This window comes from Dipteris shenzhenensis, chromosome 22 (genome assembly GCF_047967505.1).
Source record: "Dipteris shenzhenensis isolate YYH24624 ecotype China chromosome 22, Dip_SZ_1.0, whole genome shotgun sequence".
NCBI classification, from domain to species: domain Eukaryota; kingdom Viridiplantae; phylum Streptophyta; class Polypodiopsida; order Gleicheniales; family Dipteridaceae; genus Dipteris; species Dipteris shenzhenensis.
The window spans coordinates 53,262,716-53,277,953 of record NC_141617.1 but is presented as its reverse complement, the minus strand read 5'-3'; the positions used below and the strand labels follow the sequence as shown (position 1 = coordinate 53,277,953).

The following is a 15,238-nucleotide window of genomic DNA, read 5'->3' as shown; positions in this document are numbered from 1 at the left end:
TTGCTATTGCAAGTTGATATTGCCAAAGCTTTTGACACTGTTCAGTGGGATTTTATTTCACAAACAATGCGGGCATTGGGATTTGGCAAAAAAAATGTAGCAAGTTATCAATTGGCTATATCAAGATAGTCAAGCTACCTACATAATTTCAGGGGATATTTCTACAACCTGGACTCTTGGTTGTTCTGTTCGGCAAGGCTGTCCCCTTAGTGCTTTACTATTTGCCATAGCCACTCATCCAATGCTTCAATATATGGACCACCTTTTGGACACTGGCCTGTTGCATGGATTGAAAATTCCTAGCAGCCATAGCATGATCGCTCAAGCATATGCTGATGATTCTTTCTTTACCCCGAAAAATACTTAGAGCGATCTCTCCTTGATTATGCAGGCTCTTTCCACATATGGCTTAACTGTTGGTTTTCATGTGAATTTCCATAAATCTAAGCTCTTGCCGTTACATGCTAAAGACTGGCATAGTCTTTTTTGGCCTGGGGAAATTGTTTCACCTTCTCAAATGATTCGACATCTTGGCTATCCTCTAGGTTGGGCGCTCACTCGTTCTCAACAAACTGATTGGGTACTCACCAAGCTGAGGAAAAAACTTAAATATTATAAGCTTGCAACTTGGCCGTTACATGTTCGTTTGCGAATAACACAATCCATTTTGATAGCATACATACAATTCTATCTACCCCTCATTATGTTTACTAAGGCAGATCTAGTGGTTTCCTTTATGTCTGCTATCATGGAGATTTTCTAACGTTTAAAAAATGCAAGAAAAGTCTCAAATTACTGGCATTACATGTTCTGGCGTTACATGTTCGTTTGCGAATAACGCAATCCATTTTGATAGCATACATACAATTCTATCTGCCCCTCATCATGTTTACTAAAGCAGATCTGGTGGTTTTCTTTATGACTGCTATCATGGAGATTTTCTAGCCTGCAAAGAATGACAAGAAAAGTCTCAGATTACTCTATGCATCATCTCTGTTCTCCAAAGATGCACGGGGGTTTGAATATACTCAATATTGTTGCTCACAGGGGAAAAATGATGTTGCAGTTTATGCAAGGGGATCAGCCTTGGGCTTTCATGATCCACTCTCTTTTATTGCATATTGATACTTCTGCTTTTTATTTAGCAACCTATACAGTGGGATTTTCTACTTGGCTCTATTCAAGGCAAGATCAAAAGCTGCCTTTTTGTCTCTCGTTTGCTTCTTGATTGAAAGCATATTTTATTCCACTTGGAATGGAATGGCAAGGATTCTTTGTTGGGAAATTCCTTAAGGGCTGAGAATATTTATTAGTTCAAAGTATTCTACTCTCCTTTAGCTATACAAGAACCCAAGCCTTCTTATTTTATATCTTTCAAAGAAATTGCTTCTGAGGCAGACATACTTTAGGATGATGGCACTCTTTTATCTTTTTCTGCGACTGCTAGCAAGTATGGTTTGGGAGCTCATTATCGTACTTTATGGCACAAAATTGCAAAAATGCTTCTACCTTTCTTGCCGGTACCTCATTTGAAACTTCAGGATAGGCTTGAGAATTGGATTCTCCATTCTTCCTCTTCTTCAACCCGTCCTTTGAAGCTCTCACATATCACAGTGTCTTCTCTGTATAAAGTGTTACTACCTCCGCCTTGGGTTTCTAACAGAGCCAATTCTGTTTGGCATATGAATTGCCCATCAAAGTGGTGGCAAAAGCGGTTGCATCTCCTTTGGCATTATAAAGTCCCTCTTAAGCAATAGGTTTTCCTCTGGCAAGTCCTACTTGGCATTTTTCCAAATGGGCAGTTACTCGCGCATAGACATATTGCCTCAACTGTTTGCCACCGATGTCTACATTCTGCTGAATCTGTGCCTCACATTTTATGGCACTGTCCACATACTTGTGATTTCCTCGCTCTCATTCGTCAGGGGCTTCGAGCGAGATTTTCTACTGTTACTTTTGACAGGTTCTTTTGGTTATTTGGTTTTCATCTAGCTAGACAAGGTTTTGATTTATTTTTTGTTTGGGTGCGCTACTGGGTACTTTGGACTCTATGGATGGACAGAAATCATAGAGTCTTTGGTAATCCTACTTTTCCATCTTTTGTTTTTTTCAAAAGATCTCTGCGGCAATCGTTTTATGATTGCTTTCAGACTCATTTGATTGACCATGATGTATATATGGCTTATACTGAGATTTTCGGTTGAGTAGTAGTTCCTCCGCTTTTGGAGTACCTATGAATGTAATTATTTCACAACAATAAAATATTCTTCTCACCAAAAAAAAAAAAAAGTGTGTAGACACACTTTCTTTTTTGTGAAATGTACACACACACACACACGTGTACAAGTATGTATACAATGTTTGCCGAAAATAGAACCAGTTAAACGAGAGGACAGCTTGTTCTACACAAAAAAAACAGCTTTTTTTAAATGTAATGCATGGGTCCTGTACTATTCTTGTGATTGCCAAATTCTCATATTATGAAATTGTTTTACTCTAAACTTTCCCAGTTACTAGTACAAAGTGACCAAGGCCATATATATGAAGCAGCTTCTGTGCTTCTACATACCAACACGCCATTTAATAGTGATCAAGGCTCAAATTTGTGCCTGATGGAAAGTCCCGTAGCATACCAATTATATCAGAAGCTTGCTGGCCAGATACCACGAGTGAATCGCAAACCCCCCAAAAGAGAGGAGATTGGCCAATGAAGAGAGTCCATGAAACATACCAAACTTCTTGTTGATCTTTGCAAGCTTTGGGTTGCGCTTAGCCACTTCCATATTCGTTGAAAGTCCAACCTCATTTCCAATGGATTCCTCTCTCTCCACCTTGTGCCTCTCTCGCATAGTCTGAAACAACCCAGGTGCTAAAATTAGATACTGATGCTTCATGTCACCTTGTGTTAATACATTTTTTTTAAAAGGCAGCATATTATCTTTATGCAAAGGCAATAAAGAGCCGAAATTATTAAGAGAGAAGAAAAAGCATGCAAAAAAATTATACTTTTTAACTTGCATATTTTAACTGCTAGTTTGTAGGAGTGCAAGTTTACTTACCTTGATTGTGAGCGGCTCAAACACGAGAATATTGGAAAGAGTTGAAAGTAGAGATAAAGCCAGACAAGAAATCTGACACTTTTCTGTAAAGTTTGAGGCTGTCCAGGGATGTAGCATTGCAAAACCTGACACACAGATGGCTGCACACATCGCTACCATACCGAAGTAGACAGGAAACATTTTTGACTGCAGATTACCAAACTGATGCCGTGGAAGATGCCTGCTCATACAATTCAACAAAATTAGATCTGATACCTCATAATAGCATCGCAAAAGTCAATGCGTATTTAAGCTCAAGTTTGTTAAGCAGACGCAAAATGTGTTGTGTCACGAATCACAGAGCTTAAAACCATAAACTCCACCATGCATAGCATAATGATACATATGATCAGGAAACATGCCCAGACCTCTCTCTAGTCGAAATCACTGGTGCCCAATAAGAGCTTTGAAAGGATAAATTCTCTACAAACCCTTAAATTTCTAGAGAAGATGAATATGGTGAGCAATCTGTAAAGGCCAAAGACGAGCAAGAAGAGCCAATTAAAAGCATCCTCACAAGCTTTCACGTTTATCCACAGATGTGCTGATAGGATGAAAATTCTAAGAAGCATTTATTAAGCTCCTCATCACCAAGCAGTGATCTCACATTTTTACTAACAAATTTTACTTTGCAAAGCCAACATCACATATTATCAATTGACAAACAGCATTCAGAAAATTTATAAAAACTAGCATCCAAAAATGTAAATAATATTGAGAACCCAATGTAAGTTTTCAAATGCCCAGAGCAAGCAGAAGATATATTCTGGGCCAGTAAATCACAACTACGTGAGTGACCTCATAACACTGGGGAGAAACCTATGTCCTTCCCCCTTCCTCCCTCTTTCTCCCCCCCCCCAACACACACGCACACCAAATTTTATTTTGTTTTTAAAAAAACTTTTGTTTCTGCAAAAAACCCATCCCAAGCTCTACATCCCTTTTACCCCTTTTCTTGTGATTCAGTTTGCTTTCTCATGCAGCCCGATCCCTTCCCCCTCCCTCCCTCTTGGCACCAGCCCCTTTTTTGTTTCCCCTAAAACACCTCTTTGCCCCTACAAATGTACCCCATTTCCACTCTTCTTGTCCTTCCCTTTGCTTCTTCCTCCTGTACTGTTGAGGGGGTTAGGGTTACCTGGAGCAACTGTCTGCAGTGTTTACAGCAGTGGCTGCATCAGCAGAGCACCCTGGAGCAGCCACAATGGAGCAGGGAGGTTCTGTGTGGCATCAGGGAAGGACAGCACGGATAGGCCACAGTCAGGTCCTATTCATAATCCTGGCAGGAGGTGGGGCAGTTTGACGGTCCACCAGACTGCAGGTTGGGCAGTCAACAAACTGTGAAACTGAGACCAGGTCGGTTGACCAATCGGCTATTCCAGGGCAGTTTCCAGACTAAAAATACACCCTACACTTTTAACTGTCAACACACGTTGTGCAACACTGACTGAAGCCAAGTTGAAAGCTTGTTTTCCCACATCAGTGGATGATTTAATTCTCAGTTCTCTCTCTCTTCTTCTCTTCTACCTACTGTCTACTCTCTTGAATGAGAGCATCTAGAGTGATTGGAAAGAGTTTGTGAGTTCATTCCACTGCATGTGAGGTTTGCGCGATTCAGACTAGCTATTCTCTGATATGGTATCAGATACAACGTTGGGACTCTTGTTTCAACCTGAAGGAAGGTTCCGAGTTCTACCACTCATTCACTCTGGTAAAATAAATATCTGAATAAGGTGTTCCCCTCAGAACATTTGCCATTAAGGCAAACTCGTAACGACTACATCCTTGGGATGTGTCTTGATGCCAAGGCATCCTGTTAGGACAATTAGCTCAAGAGGCACTCAAACATCTACTCAAGTGGGAGCATGGAGTAGTTGAATAGTTGGGAGGTGAACCTGACACGTCACTTGTTTTAGCATTGTTTCTTAAGGGCTTGATTAGAGGCGGTTACTAAGGTTCAGCCACCCAAAGTGGAAAACAAATTTAGAAACAATTCCAGGCAAGGTGTTGCTGGATTTATGTTCGTTCCACTCAAAAACATGCACGCAAATAGAATTGTGATTTCTATTATGTACACAAAAAGCATGGCATTTCAGAACGCATACTAGCAAAGTTGTATTTGTATGGAAAAGCACTTTAAAAGTTACAAATTTTGCAGGAGCGTATATGAGATTAGTGATTTCTTTGTTACAAAACTCCATAAGAATCTGAATATACTATTTAGCACCATTTGGGTGTGAAAAGTGACAATTCTAGAGACAAACTACTAGAATTAGCGATTCTTGTTACACTCTCCCATGGGGCAGCTCCATTGTGATTCTAGATCTGGAAATTCAGGTGGGTGGTGGAAATTATTACGTGAAATATGAAGCTTCTGGATCAAGGCAGGAATTACTAAAAGCAGATGACTTCTGGAATTGGTAAAACTTGGGCTAGGACGATCAAGTCAGAGCTGATTTGGGAAGTTAAAGACACAAAAGAATGACAACCATTTTTTAGTAAAAAAAGGCACCAGTTCTTATGTTAAATGTAACTAACTGAAAATAGTAATATCTGAATGGAAAAGAGTGTACTTGTAGCAAGCCATAGATCTCCATTCTCTTGCCTCCTTGCCTATCTTGCACCGTCATCTTGCTTCCAATTCAGCCTGCTACTTCTCTAGTAGCCCATGGGTGCCCCACAATAATACTTCTCTTTTTTCTAACCCTCCATACTCATGGCTTGAAATGCTCTCAAGTTGATCCACAATGCCCTCAGGTTGACCACAACCGATGCAAAACAGCTCACATTAATATGCATAGCAAACATACAAACACAATGTACATGTTTACTCATCATTTGTGTGTGAGCTCTCATAATAAACTTCACATACTGGTCAATCATCTTCTTCAAAAACTCTAGTGCACTAGTCATCACTACTTTAGAGATATCTCTTGGCATGGTTTTCATCACATCTCTTACACCATCTATGCTATGGCGGTGGCACCATCCATGAAAGTAGCCGTCTGACACTTTTTACAGTGGTCATACAATCATCGTAGGTGACAAGATGATGCACAAAACCACCGGCTTGGTGTGTGATAAAGAGGCAGAGCAAAATGATATGGATATCCTATGAGAAAATATGATCTCTGAAACTACTTTTCCTTGTAGCCTTTTCTCATACTTGGCTTGATGGTACCCTCCACACTCACAAGCACATTTGATAGACCACTTACCCGTTGTTAAAAATTTGGGATTATTCCGCATTTTTTGGCCTGAATTGTGAACTTAGGAAGCGTAGGATATTTGATTGTTTAAACATTGATAAAACTAATTCTAATTGCTTGACCCTAGATTAGGTTAATTTAATTAATCCTAATAATCATTTGAATGTTTAATTAATGACTTCATAAAAGTTTCAGATTTTATAATTTTTAGCTTTTTATTTGTCTTTAGACCTGTTTAGATTAGTTAGCTAGAGTTCAATCTTCTTCTAACTCAATTGTGATTTGCTTTCTCGGTTCTTGCTTGCACTCCTTCTACCCTACCTCCTTGTGCTCATTCACATCCATGTGACACATCTCTTCCATGCTTGCGATTTGGTGGGCTAAAGTGTGGTGCACACACGCTCTTGGCAGATTAAGCCTTCTGTCATGAGGATGTGAATTTTGTAAAGCAAATAAGCTATGACTAAGTTTGTAACGAGTTTGGCCATGGGGGACTGGCCTAGAGGAGCGGTGAGTTCCTGAAAGCCCCTAGTGTTAACATCTAACTGGACACACTCACTAGACCTAACTATTAGAATCAAGGCATGGCATCACTTTGACCTCGCGGAGGGGTGGGACGAAGCTAGGAAGTTTGCCCCCATATAGATTCCCAAGTTTCACGTCAGAAGAGGGATCAAAAGGGATTAAAAGGTTGCCCCTAGACAGTACCAATGTTTGTCATTCGTTAGTGGGGTTAAAGCCTTTAAAAGTTGCCCCTAGGAAACCAACGTTTCCTTGGTACAGGGGCGTCCAATTCTAGAGCCTGTTCTAGAATTCGCCATCTTCTTCTTCTCTTTCCTGCTACGCCAGACCTTCTCCAGGTTGCTGGTTGTTTTTTGTTGCTGGTTTTCTCTGTTCCCTTGCCATCCAGCCCTGTTGCACGCAGCCCGAGTCAGGGAGCCTCTACTGCGATCTGCTGGAGCTCATCCTGGCGCAAATCCATTGCTGTACGGCTGATTTTTCAGCCTGTACGGACTGACAAACAGGCCGTACGGCCTGTACGGACCTTGCTGAAGGTGTTTTGCCCTTGCACGCAGTCCAAGGCAGGTTTTTGTTGCTGCGAATTAGGGTTTCTGGCTGCGAAGCTCTGTTCTGAGGTCTTTGGTGGGGTTCTGGATTCCATAAAAACTTGTTCTAGTGTGGGGCAGGTGCTTTTGGTTGCAGCCTGTGCTGTGGGCGTGCAACCCCAGATTTCCAGCCCAGTTTCTCTTTATTTTCACTTTGGGATTGGAGCTCACGCAGCCTTGTAAGTAAAAAGAAAAGTCTTCGAAGGGAAATGTTGGAACCCAATAAGATGCCTTCGTGATTGATTGTCCTCTTCTGTACATTCATGCCTCTAGGGTCACGCTTCCGCATGTGGATTGCAGCACATGCATATGCATGTAGCCTGGGAAGATTGTCATCACAAAGAAACCCGAGTAATCTGAATTGTCCTCTGGATCTGATTAATGGTGGAAGCTCTGTTTGCAGTGCTGTCTTCTACTTACGAACGCTGTGTGTGTTTGCAACAGTTTGTACTCGCACTTACGATCAGGAAGCTGCATGAACCTTGAGTCCGCATAAATTGTCCTAACACCATGCCGCTTGATTCATGAGTGACGATAAGAAGAGACTTAGCTCTCTCATTCACAATAAATCTAAAGTACCGTCAAGTAAAAAAGAGAGTTCTTGGTAATCAAATCTCGAACAACATCAGAAGGATCTCTAGATTGGAAACGTATTGTGTATATCATCTGAATGGTCCCTTGAACCAGATTGGTCCATCGAAAATAATCACATTATCAGCGCAAATCAGAATCACAAACGGAAACTTGTCCTGATTAGACAGCGGCAACAGATTTATTGCAAAATTCTAAGAGAAGCAATCCAGCCTATTAATTGTAATCTGCATTAAATTCCAGGAATAGCTCCAAAGGTAGAAGTTGAAAAAGAGGACCACCAAAATAGACAAGATGAAGGAGGCGGATATACTTGAACATGATGATTCCACCTATGAAAGTCACCCAAAGTGAAGTGCCCCAAGCGGTGGCAAAACTAAGTAGGTACGCCAGGCGCAAAGCCGTGTTGCCGGGCACCGTGGAGTTACCACCCGCATCTTTTAATCTGGATGCAAATGGATCAGGAGAGACCAAGACTCCCAGTGCCAGGAAGGAAATCACGACGACAAAGCGTGTGATCCACATTTCTCCAGGAATCAATCTACGTCCTGCTCACAGACGCAAGAAAAAACCATTTTCAGTCGCTTAAAGCACCAGCAATGAGCAGCCAAAGGACACAGCAAACGCGAAAAGAAAGATTGCACGCATGCAAAACAAGGGAGCCTCGAAAAAGGTGAGAATCGAGACATACCTTCTATCTGGCTTGTTTCAACATTCACAACGGTGCACTGCGCAGAGGACGAAGCAGTGAACGGAAGTGATGAGAGAAGGTTTTACTTATATATTGATTGGGTGGAGAAGAAGGGCATTTCCTTGCGGATCTCTTTTGACGGCAGAGCCTGTCTTTTCTTTTCTCATGGGCCACCGGAGAGTGCCACGGGGAGCGCCACGGGGACCGCACATTCTGACCGGACCGTTGCTCGGCACCAATACATTCTGACTAGAATGCACCGACACTTCGCCTTTCACGACCGTTAAGAGGACGTTCTTGCTCGTCGGCGCCAGTCGAGCGGAATCACATTCTTTTGCAAAGCTCATTCGCTTTCTGCGATAGAGACCGCTTAACCAACTCTCGGTTCGACGCTGCTTGACAAAAGATTCTTTTTTTTTGTTGCAATTCCACCACCCCACGCTACATTTGCACTCTGACGATGCTCTTAGGAGGCTGACGATTTACAATTGAGCATATTGAGGTGGTAACGCAATTTGCAAAATGCCACAACTGGCCATAGCCCGCTTAGTTTTGATATACCAACGCTGAGCAGGAACGTCCTCTAAGGTGAGGCTAGGAGGTGCAGGATGGCAGTTTAACCCACTCAGTGTGTACAAGTTAATTCAATTGTCATCTTCAATTGCCACATCTTCTTCTATCATAACGTCATTGAATGTTGTCTATTGTTTTGCTAAATTGTCTTGCCTGTGCTAAAAGTCGTCTACTTCATTCAGTACGTGGTTCGTTTCGTTTTTCGGAAGATTTGTGTCGCATTTTTTAGTTAGGCTTTCCTAGATTTAGAGATTAATCGGACACGGGAGATTAATCTATGTTGCATTAGCGACCTTAGCGAGATTAAGGAATGTTCGGATGTCTTTAAAATTTTTGAACTTTAGGCATGGACATGTTTGAGATATATAAAATTTGACCTTTGGGCATTGTGGATTTCGATTGGCACCATTCTCGGTTTTGCCCCACTCTTTCAAATGTCCAAACCTTGGACCAACCTTTTACGGCCACCTTAGTTTATTCTCCTATGACAGCTCATTGCTCTAAAACGTACATATACTCTAATTGCTCTAGGATGGCTAATTTAAGACTAACACGTGGAGAAACACCCCTATTTCTACAAACCCCTATTGTGAATCCTACCTTAGTATGTTAAATTTATTTTGCTATTAGTATGCATTGTAATTTTGGTAGTCCCTTCATTAATGTCACATTCTTCACAAGGACTCAACCTCTACTACTACCCCATTAATGCTACCAACTACCAGTACAAGGGTCGTATTGTGATCGAATGGCCCATTTGATCTGCACCACTTAAGGGGTTTTCTCTTTGCCACATGTTAGATGCTTATTGGATGTTACGTTTTCTATTTTTATTTTGGAAAAATTTTGGGCTAAAACATAAAGGTGGTGCTAGTGGACACCCGTGTGCCCTTGGGAAAATCAAACAAGTGAGTACAAGTACTCGTGAGCACTGCATTAGGTTCTGCCACACACAAACGATTGTCAAGATGAATGGATGATGCAACCGCTTGCAAATGCAAAGAGATTTGCAAGCTCTATGTGTGTGTGCATGAGATAGAGAGAGAGAGAGAGAGAGAGAGAGAGAGAGAGAGAGAGAGAGAGAGTTCTTAAAAAGAGAAGTGTGAGTGAGTGATTGTGTGTGTGTGTGTGTGTGTGTGTGTGTGTGTGAGAGAGAGAGAGGCTTATTACTACAGAAGGCCTTTAATGTGACCTGACATTAATCAACTACTTGGCTTGAGAACCAATACATCCACTCTAACCGAAAGAATTGAGCAACACATAAAGACAACTCAATCAAGCATGCAATAGTGAAAAAGAAAAATGACCTACCCAACGTAAAGAAACGGATACACAAAACTCAAAATTTTTAATGTTTGCAATGGCTTGCCCAATGGGAAAAATAGTAAATGCAATGCTTATAAGTATGCAACATACTTGCTAATCAGTATACACCATTAAAGAAGTTTAACACTCGTGACAATGCAAGTAGAACACCCATCCCAATCCAAAGCAGGATCATGTCATGTGCTTGCCACGCTTGCTTCCCACACGTGCACAACTCTCACAGGTTCAATTGGTGTTGATGTCACTTTTTTGTTTTGTTTATGTTAAACCATATTGCATGTGGTGTTTCAACTTTTTGTGATTGTTGTTGTTGTTGTTGTCATTATAGCCCTCCTGGATCAAATATTTGTATTTGAGTTTCTCATTACTCACCTAGAGGAGATTGCTTATGTCAACTTTGGACATTGATGACCATTTGTCTCTATTGGATTGGATGTCATCGTACATGGTTGGCCAGTCACATATGAGTGTATCATCAAAGTGGTAAAGATAGCAGTCTGGTGGATGATCCATAAACAAGGCTTTGTAAAGGAAGTATGTGCAAATCATGGGTTGGTATCTCAACTCAGTTTTGCTTTTCATTGCTTGGATTAGGAAATACTTGCACATTTTTTATTGTTGTAGCTTCTATGATGTATTTTTGCATTTGACTTTGAATATTTTGTTGCATATGTACTTGTTGCTTGATGTATGCGTCCTTTGTCTCATGTTTGCATGAGTTTCAATTAGTTTGATTGGTAACGTTCGTTAGTGTCTTCTTACTTTGATTGCATGGTATTGTCCAAAATGCTCATTGTGTAGTAGAAGTGAAACATTGGTTTGCCATTGTTGGTTATCATGTAGCTCTTTTTTTTCAAGATTCAACTATATCAGAGGGATTTTCTACTTCTTCATTCCTTTTGCATGTCTGCTATAATAGTTTGAAATTGTCAAGTTAATGTTTTGTCTTTTTTATAGACTACATGTTGATGTCATGCCAAATCTATTGGCATTAGTTTTGACTTTTGCATATATTGATCAATAAGACTTTTCTGTCTTCAAAGTTGTATCTAGAACTATGCATATGATGCTTGTTTCTATTGATGGAGTTTGTTCTTCTGTAATTGACACATCAGTTTGATGTCAACTGGGTTGATGACTAATCATAGGCATAAAAATTGATGCACAGAGTTCTACTCCACAAGTATCTGAAAACTCTCAAAATGTGCATGAAAAACATCAATTTGCTTTGTTGAACATGTTGGCGAAGATAGCATTGAATTTTTATAATATTTTGAGCACGAATGGGCTCAAAATGCATAATAAAGTGTTGATAAATGGCACTTAAATTGACCATAATAATGAACTTTAAAATTGTTGAACTAGCATTGAGAATATGCCCAGTGTTGATCTTCTTGTGCTTGAAGTCTAGGTCAAAGTGGCACTTAAAATGGAGTCGCAACAATCAAGATACAATGGCTTAATTTGGGTATTGTTAGGCTTAGAAGTAGATTGATTGGGCACCAATGCTGCCACTTTAAACAAAAGTTCACCATGGCAATGATGTCCAAATCAATCTATATAATTTCCTTTTGTGGAATCTGATCTTTGGATTGATGCATAGGTCAAGATGGCGTAATCATCCACTGGACTAATCGTTAGATGTATCAACAAAAAGCATTGAAAATAAAGCATGCTATAAACATGACTATGTGATATGGCATATGTGTTCATGTGCAGCTATGTAAGAGGTGTGCCTACAAAGTAATGTGATATGTGGCACTATGTGATAATGTGGAATGGTGTGTTCATGTCCTACATAAAGATATGGGCTTGCAAATCATTGTGTGCCTACTAGGTGTAGCTATCATGATGTGCTCATTTGATCCTATTTGTTAATCTGATGACTTTGGAAAATAATAGTTGGGATACATAAGAATTGCTTCAGGGCATCTCCACCTTCACACTATCTCGACCTTTACCAGCATGATAGATCCATGTTCTAAAGTTGATATACTAACACGATCAACTTGGATCTACCAAATTCAACATGGTGAATGTATTAAATGTAGATAGCCCACATTGAATGTATTGGACTCACCAATTTATTTCATGTTGAAAACATGGAAGATTGCTAGAAATACCTATTATGGATATTTATTCTCTATTGCAAGGTGAGTCCTCCTAGTATTAGATAATTCATATAGCATCTTTGAGTAACCTAAGGAGAGTAGTATTACAATGATGTATTAAGAGTGAATAAATATTTGAGGATTTAAAGGCCTTTCAGATCCATAACTCAACCAGAGTGGTTGGATGGCATTAAGGTATTGTTATAAGTACTCATCATGATGCTTCTGTAATTCTTAAGTACAATGGAAGGAGCCTTCTAAAGGATCATGATTGGTTACATAGATTCTCATATGCAAAAATTGAGAGTGTACCAGTGATTGGATGTTTTGATAGATGATAAAGAAAGTCAACCAAGTAGTAGTAACTTTTCACATCATTGATGTTTTTATGTTTAATATATGGCATTAAAGTAATTATGGCATGATGATGTGCAAGTGATGACATGGCTTTGATGATGTGATGACATGGTAGTCTAGATGATATGGCAGGCAGTCTTGGTGATGAAGTGATGCTATGCTTTGACAAACGGCACATGCATAGCAACATTGAACTTCTCGATGGTGAAACCTCTTGGCTACATTGCTCTTGCCTCAGTCTATGTATGTTTCGCTTACATAGCTATTTGGGAATATGTTGACACTTGAGCAAATAATTGCTTTACAAATAGACTATGTCTTTTGGTAGCTATTTCCTTTCAATAGAGATCTATTCCATGTGGTAGCATACTAAGCACAAAACACGGTTTGTTTGTTGTCTCTAGCCATATTCAATCAATGGTAGAATCAAGATAATTCTATACATGTATGGCATTCATTCTATCCAGAAGATATTCAAAGTCTTGATAGAACAATAGTGCTAAAAAGGCTTTTAATACTCTTTTAGCAAACTGGAAACTTGAAGATTCTTATTCAACACATCAATAACCTTGTTGGAGCATTGATCAATGGAGATATTAATCGTAAGAGACTTTCAAAAAACTCATGCCATTACTTATTCTTCAAATGCTCCCACACTTGAAGCAAAGGCTATTGCAATTGTGGATATGTTCCCATACAATCTTTAGATTTTCCCTATTGCAAACATTGGCGAGTCAAGTAGGCAATGAGCACGCTAGCTTCTAGAAGAGGAGCGCTTGCTATGAGAATTGGTTGACGTTGAGATTAGTAGTCCTCCTCACATGTTCGTCCCTCGATTCAAGGTGCTTTGTCCGATGACAATGCTCACAAACAAGAAAATCCAAGGAAAGATCTATAAACTATGGCAAAAGAGAAGAAATGGAGCTTCCATTCCTCCAACTTGCACATCAAAGGAAATCTGGTGGAGAAAGAGATCAAATAGATTTCAAAGCTATTTTGGACACACCCAAAAACCATTGCTGTTGTTGTGGCAGTCTGATGTTCAAGAAATAGTTGCAAGCCATAAGCAAAATTGGTGCTTCAACTTACAATTCCATTTTAGATGCTGCTAATACTGATTACAATTCGAACAAAATAAAGGCTTGTAAGAGATGCGCAGTGAGTTTGAACCAAGGGATATTGCCAAGTTTATTCGAAAGCTCAAGATTTAAGATGAACCTGCCAATTGAATCAGTACAAAAACTTACTCCAATTGAGACATGCTTGCTCTCCATACATATTCCATTTGCAATTGAACCATGAGGGTCAATATGGCTTATGTGGTAGTGTGATTAACGTAATGGTCAATCTAGAAAAAGCTCAAAAAGTTCTACCAATATTTTTAGATGACGAGGCATGTCTTATGGTTGGCCTTAAGCAAAGACTTGCATACAAACATTGTTACATGAATGGGTTTGTGTGACCGTTATTGACAATGAAACATGATCTGATCAAAACACCACTATATGTTGAGAATAACATTTAAATCCCCAACAATACTTGGGTTTAGCATATTACTCATCTGTAGACAATGAGCATGAAACAATTCCAAGAAGTCCAGCAAAATGAATACAAATGATGTTAATGAAGCTCTCAAAGTGGACACGTTGCTACATGGACTGTATGCATCACAACAAATTGTTAATCATATCACACATGTTGCACCATCAAAAGATACTGACTACTTGGTTTGTTTAAGACTACTTTTTGTGAGAAACTATCTTTCCCAACCTTGTTCTTTGGGCAGAGAAGAGCATACTACCAGCTAACTAAGAAGAGCTACCAACAAGTAATTATAAAATGGGAACTCAATAATGAAGATAGAAGATTTGGAAGAAACATAGAAAATTTATTCTTCAAAACAGACAAAATAATGCTCTCCCAGATTCTATCTTCTACTTGGGTGCGACTACAAAAGGACAACCTACAAGTCCAACGACTTTATGCAAAGGATATTTGAGATGATACAAACATAAAAAAACTCCTCGAGTCTAGGATTGATTACAAAGACTTTGATGCATAGTGTACATTGAAGGATTATAAAGGCAAGCTAGAAAAAATTATGTTTGCAATGAGCCATCTGGCTATAGGTCTAGTTGGGTGACACAAACTGTCAAACTAGCACCAATCGGACCTATGT

The 15,238-nt window shown here is 39.8% G+C and overlaps 1 protein-coding gene across 1 annotated transcript; it reads right to left on the bottom strand.

Annotated features, from left to right (window-relative positions):
- Positions 1-2,427: 2,427 nt before the first annotated feature.
- LOC147888284 (Late embryogenesis abundant protein (LEA) family protein) lies at positions 2,428-8,834 on the bottom strand. Its single transcript, XM_087393958.1, has 4 exons — positions 8,693-8,834; positions 8,315-8,549; positions 3,060-3,279; positions 2,428-2,852 (listed from the first exon to the last, which is right to left on the bottom strand). Exons 2-4 carry the CDS (start codon positions 8,524-8,526, stop codon positions 2,637-2,639), a joined length of 648 nt encoding a protein of 215 aa, XP_087250084.1. The 5' UTR covers positions 8,527-8,549; positions 8,693-8,834; the 3' UTR covers positions 2,428-2,636.
- Positions 8,835-15,238: the final 6,404 nt, after the last annotated feature.

Bases quoted from the DNA above. Each gene is read 5' to 3' on its own strand.
- LOC147888284 (XM_087393958.1), bottom strand. From the start codon at position 8,526: ATGTGGATCACACGCTTTGTCGTCGTGATTTCCTTCCTGGCACTGGGA. The intron at 3,280-8,314 runs GTATATCCGCCT...TTGTATGAGCAG, and splicing joins GGTGGAATCATCATGTTCAA to GCATCTTCCACGGCATCAGT. The intron at 2,853-3,059 runs GTAAGTAAACTT...GGGTTGTTTCAG, and splicing joins TTGAGCCGCTCACAATCAAG to ACTATGCGAGAGAGGCACAA.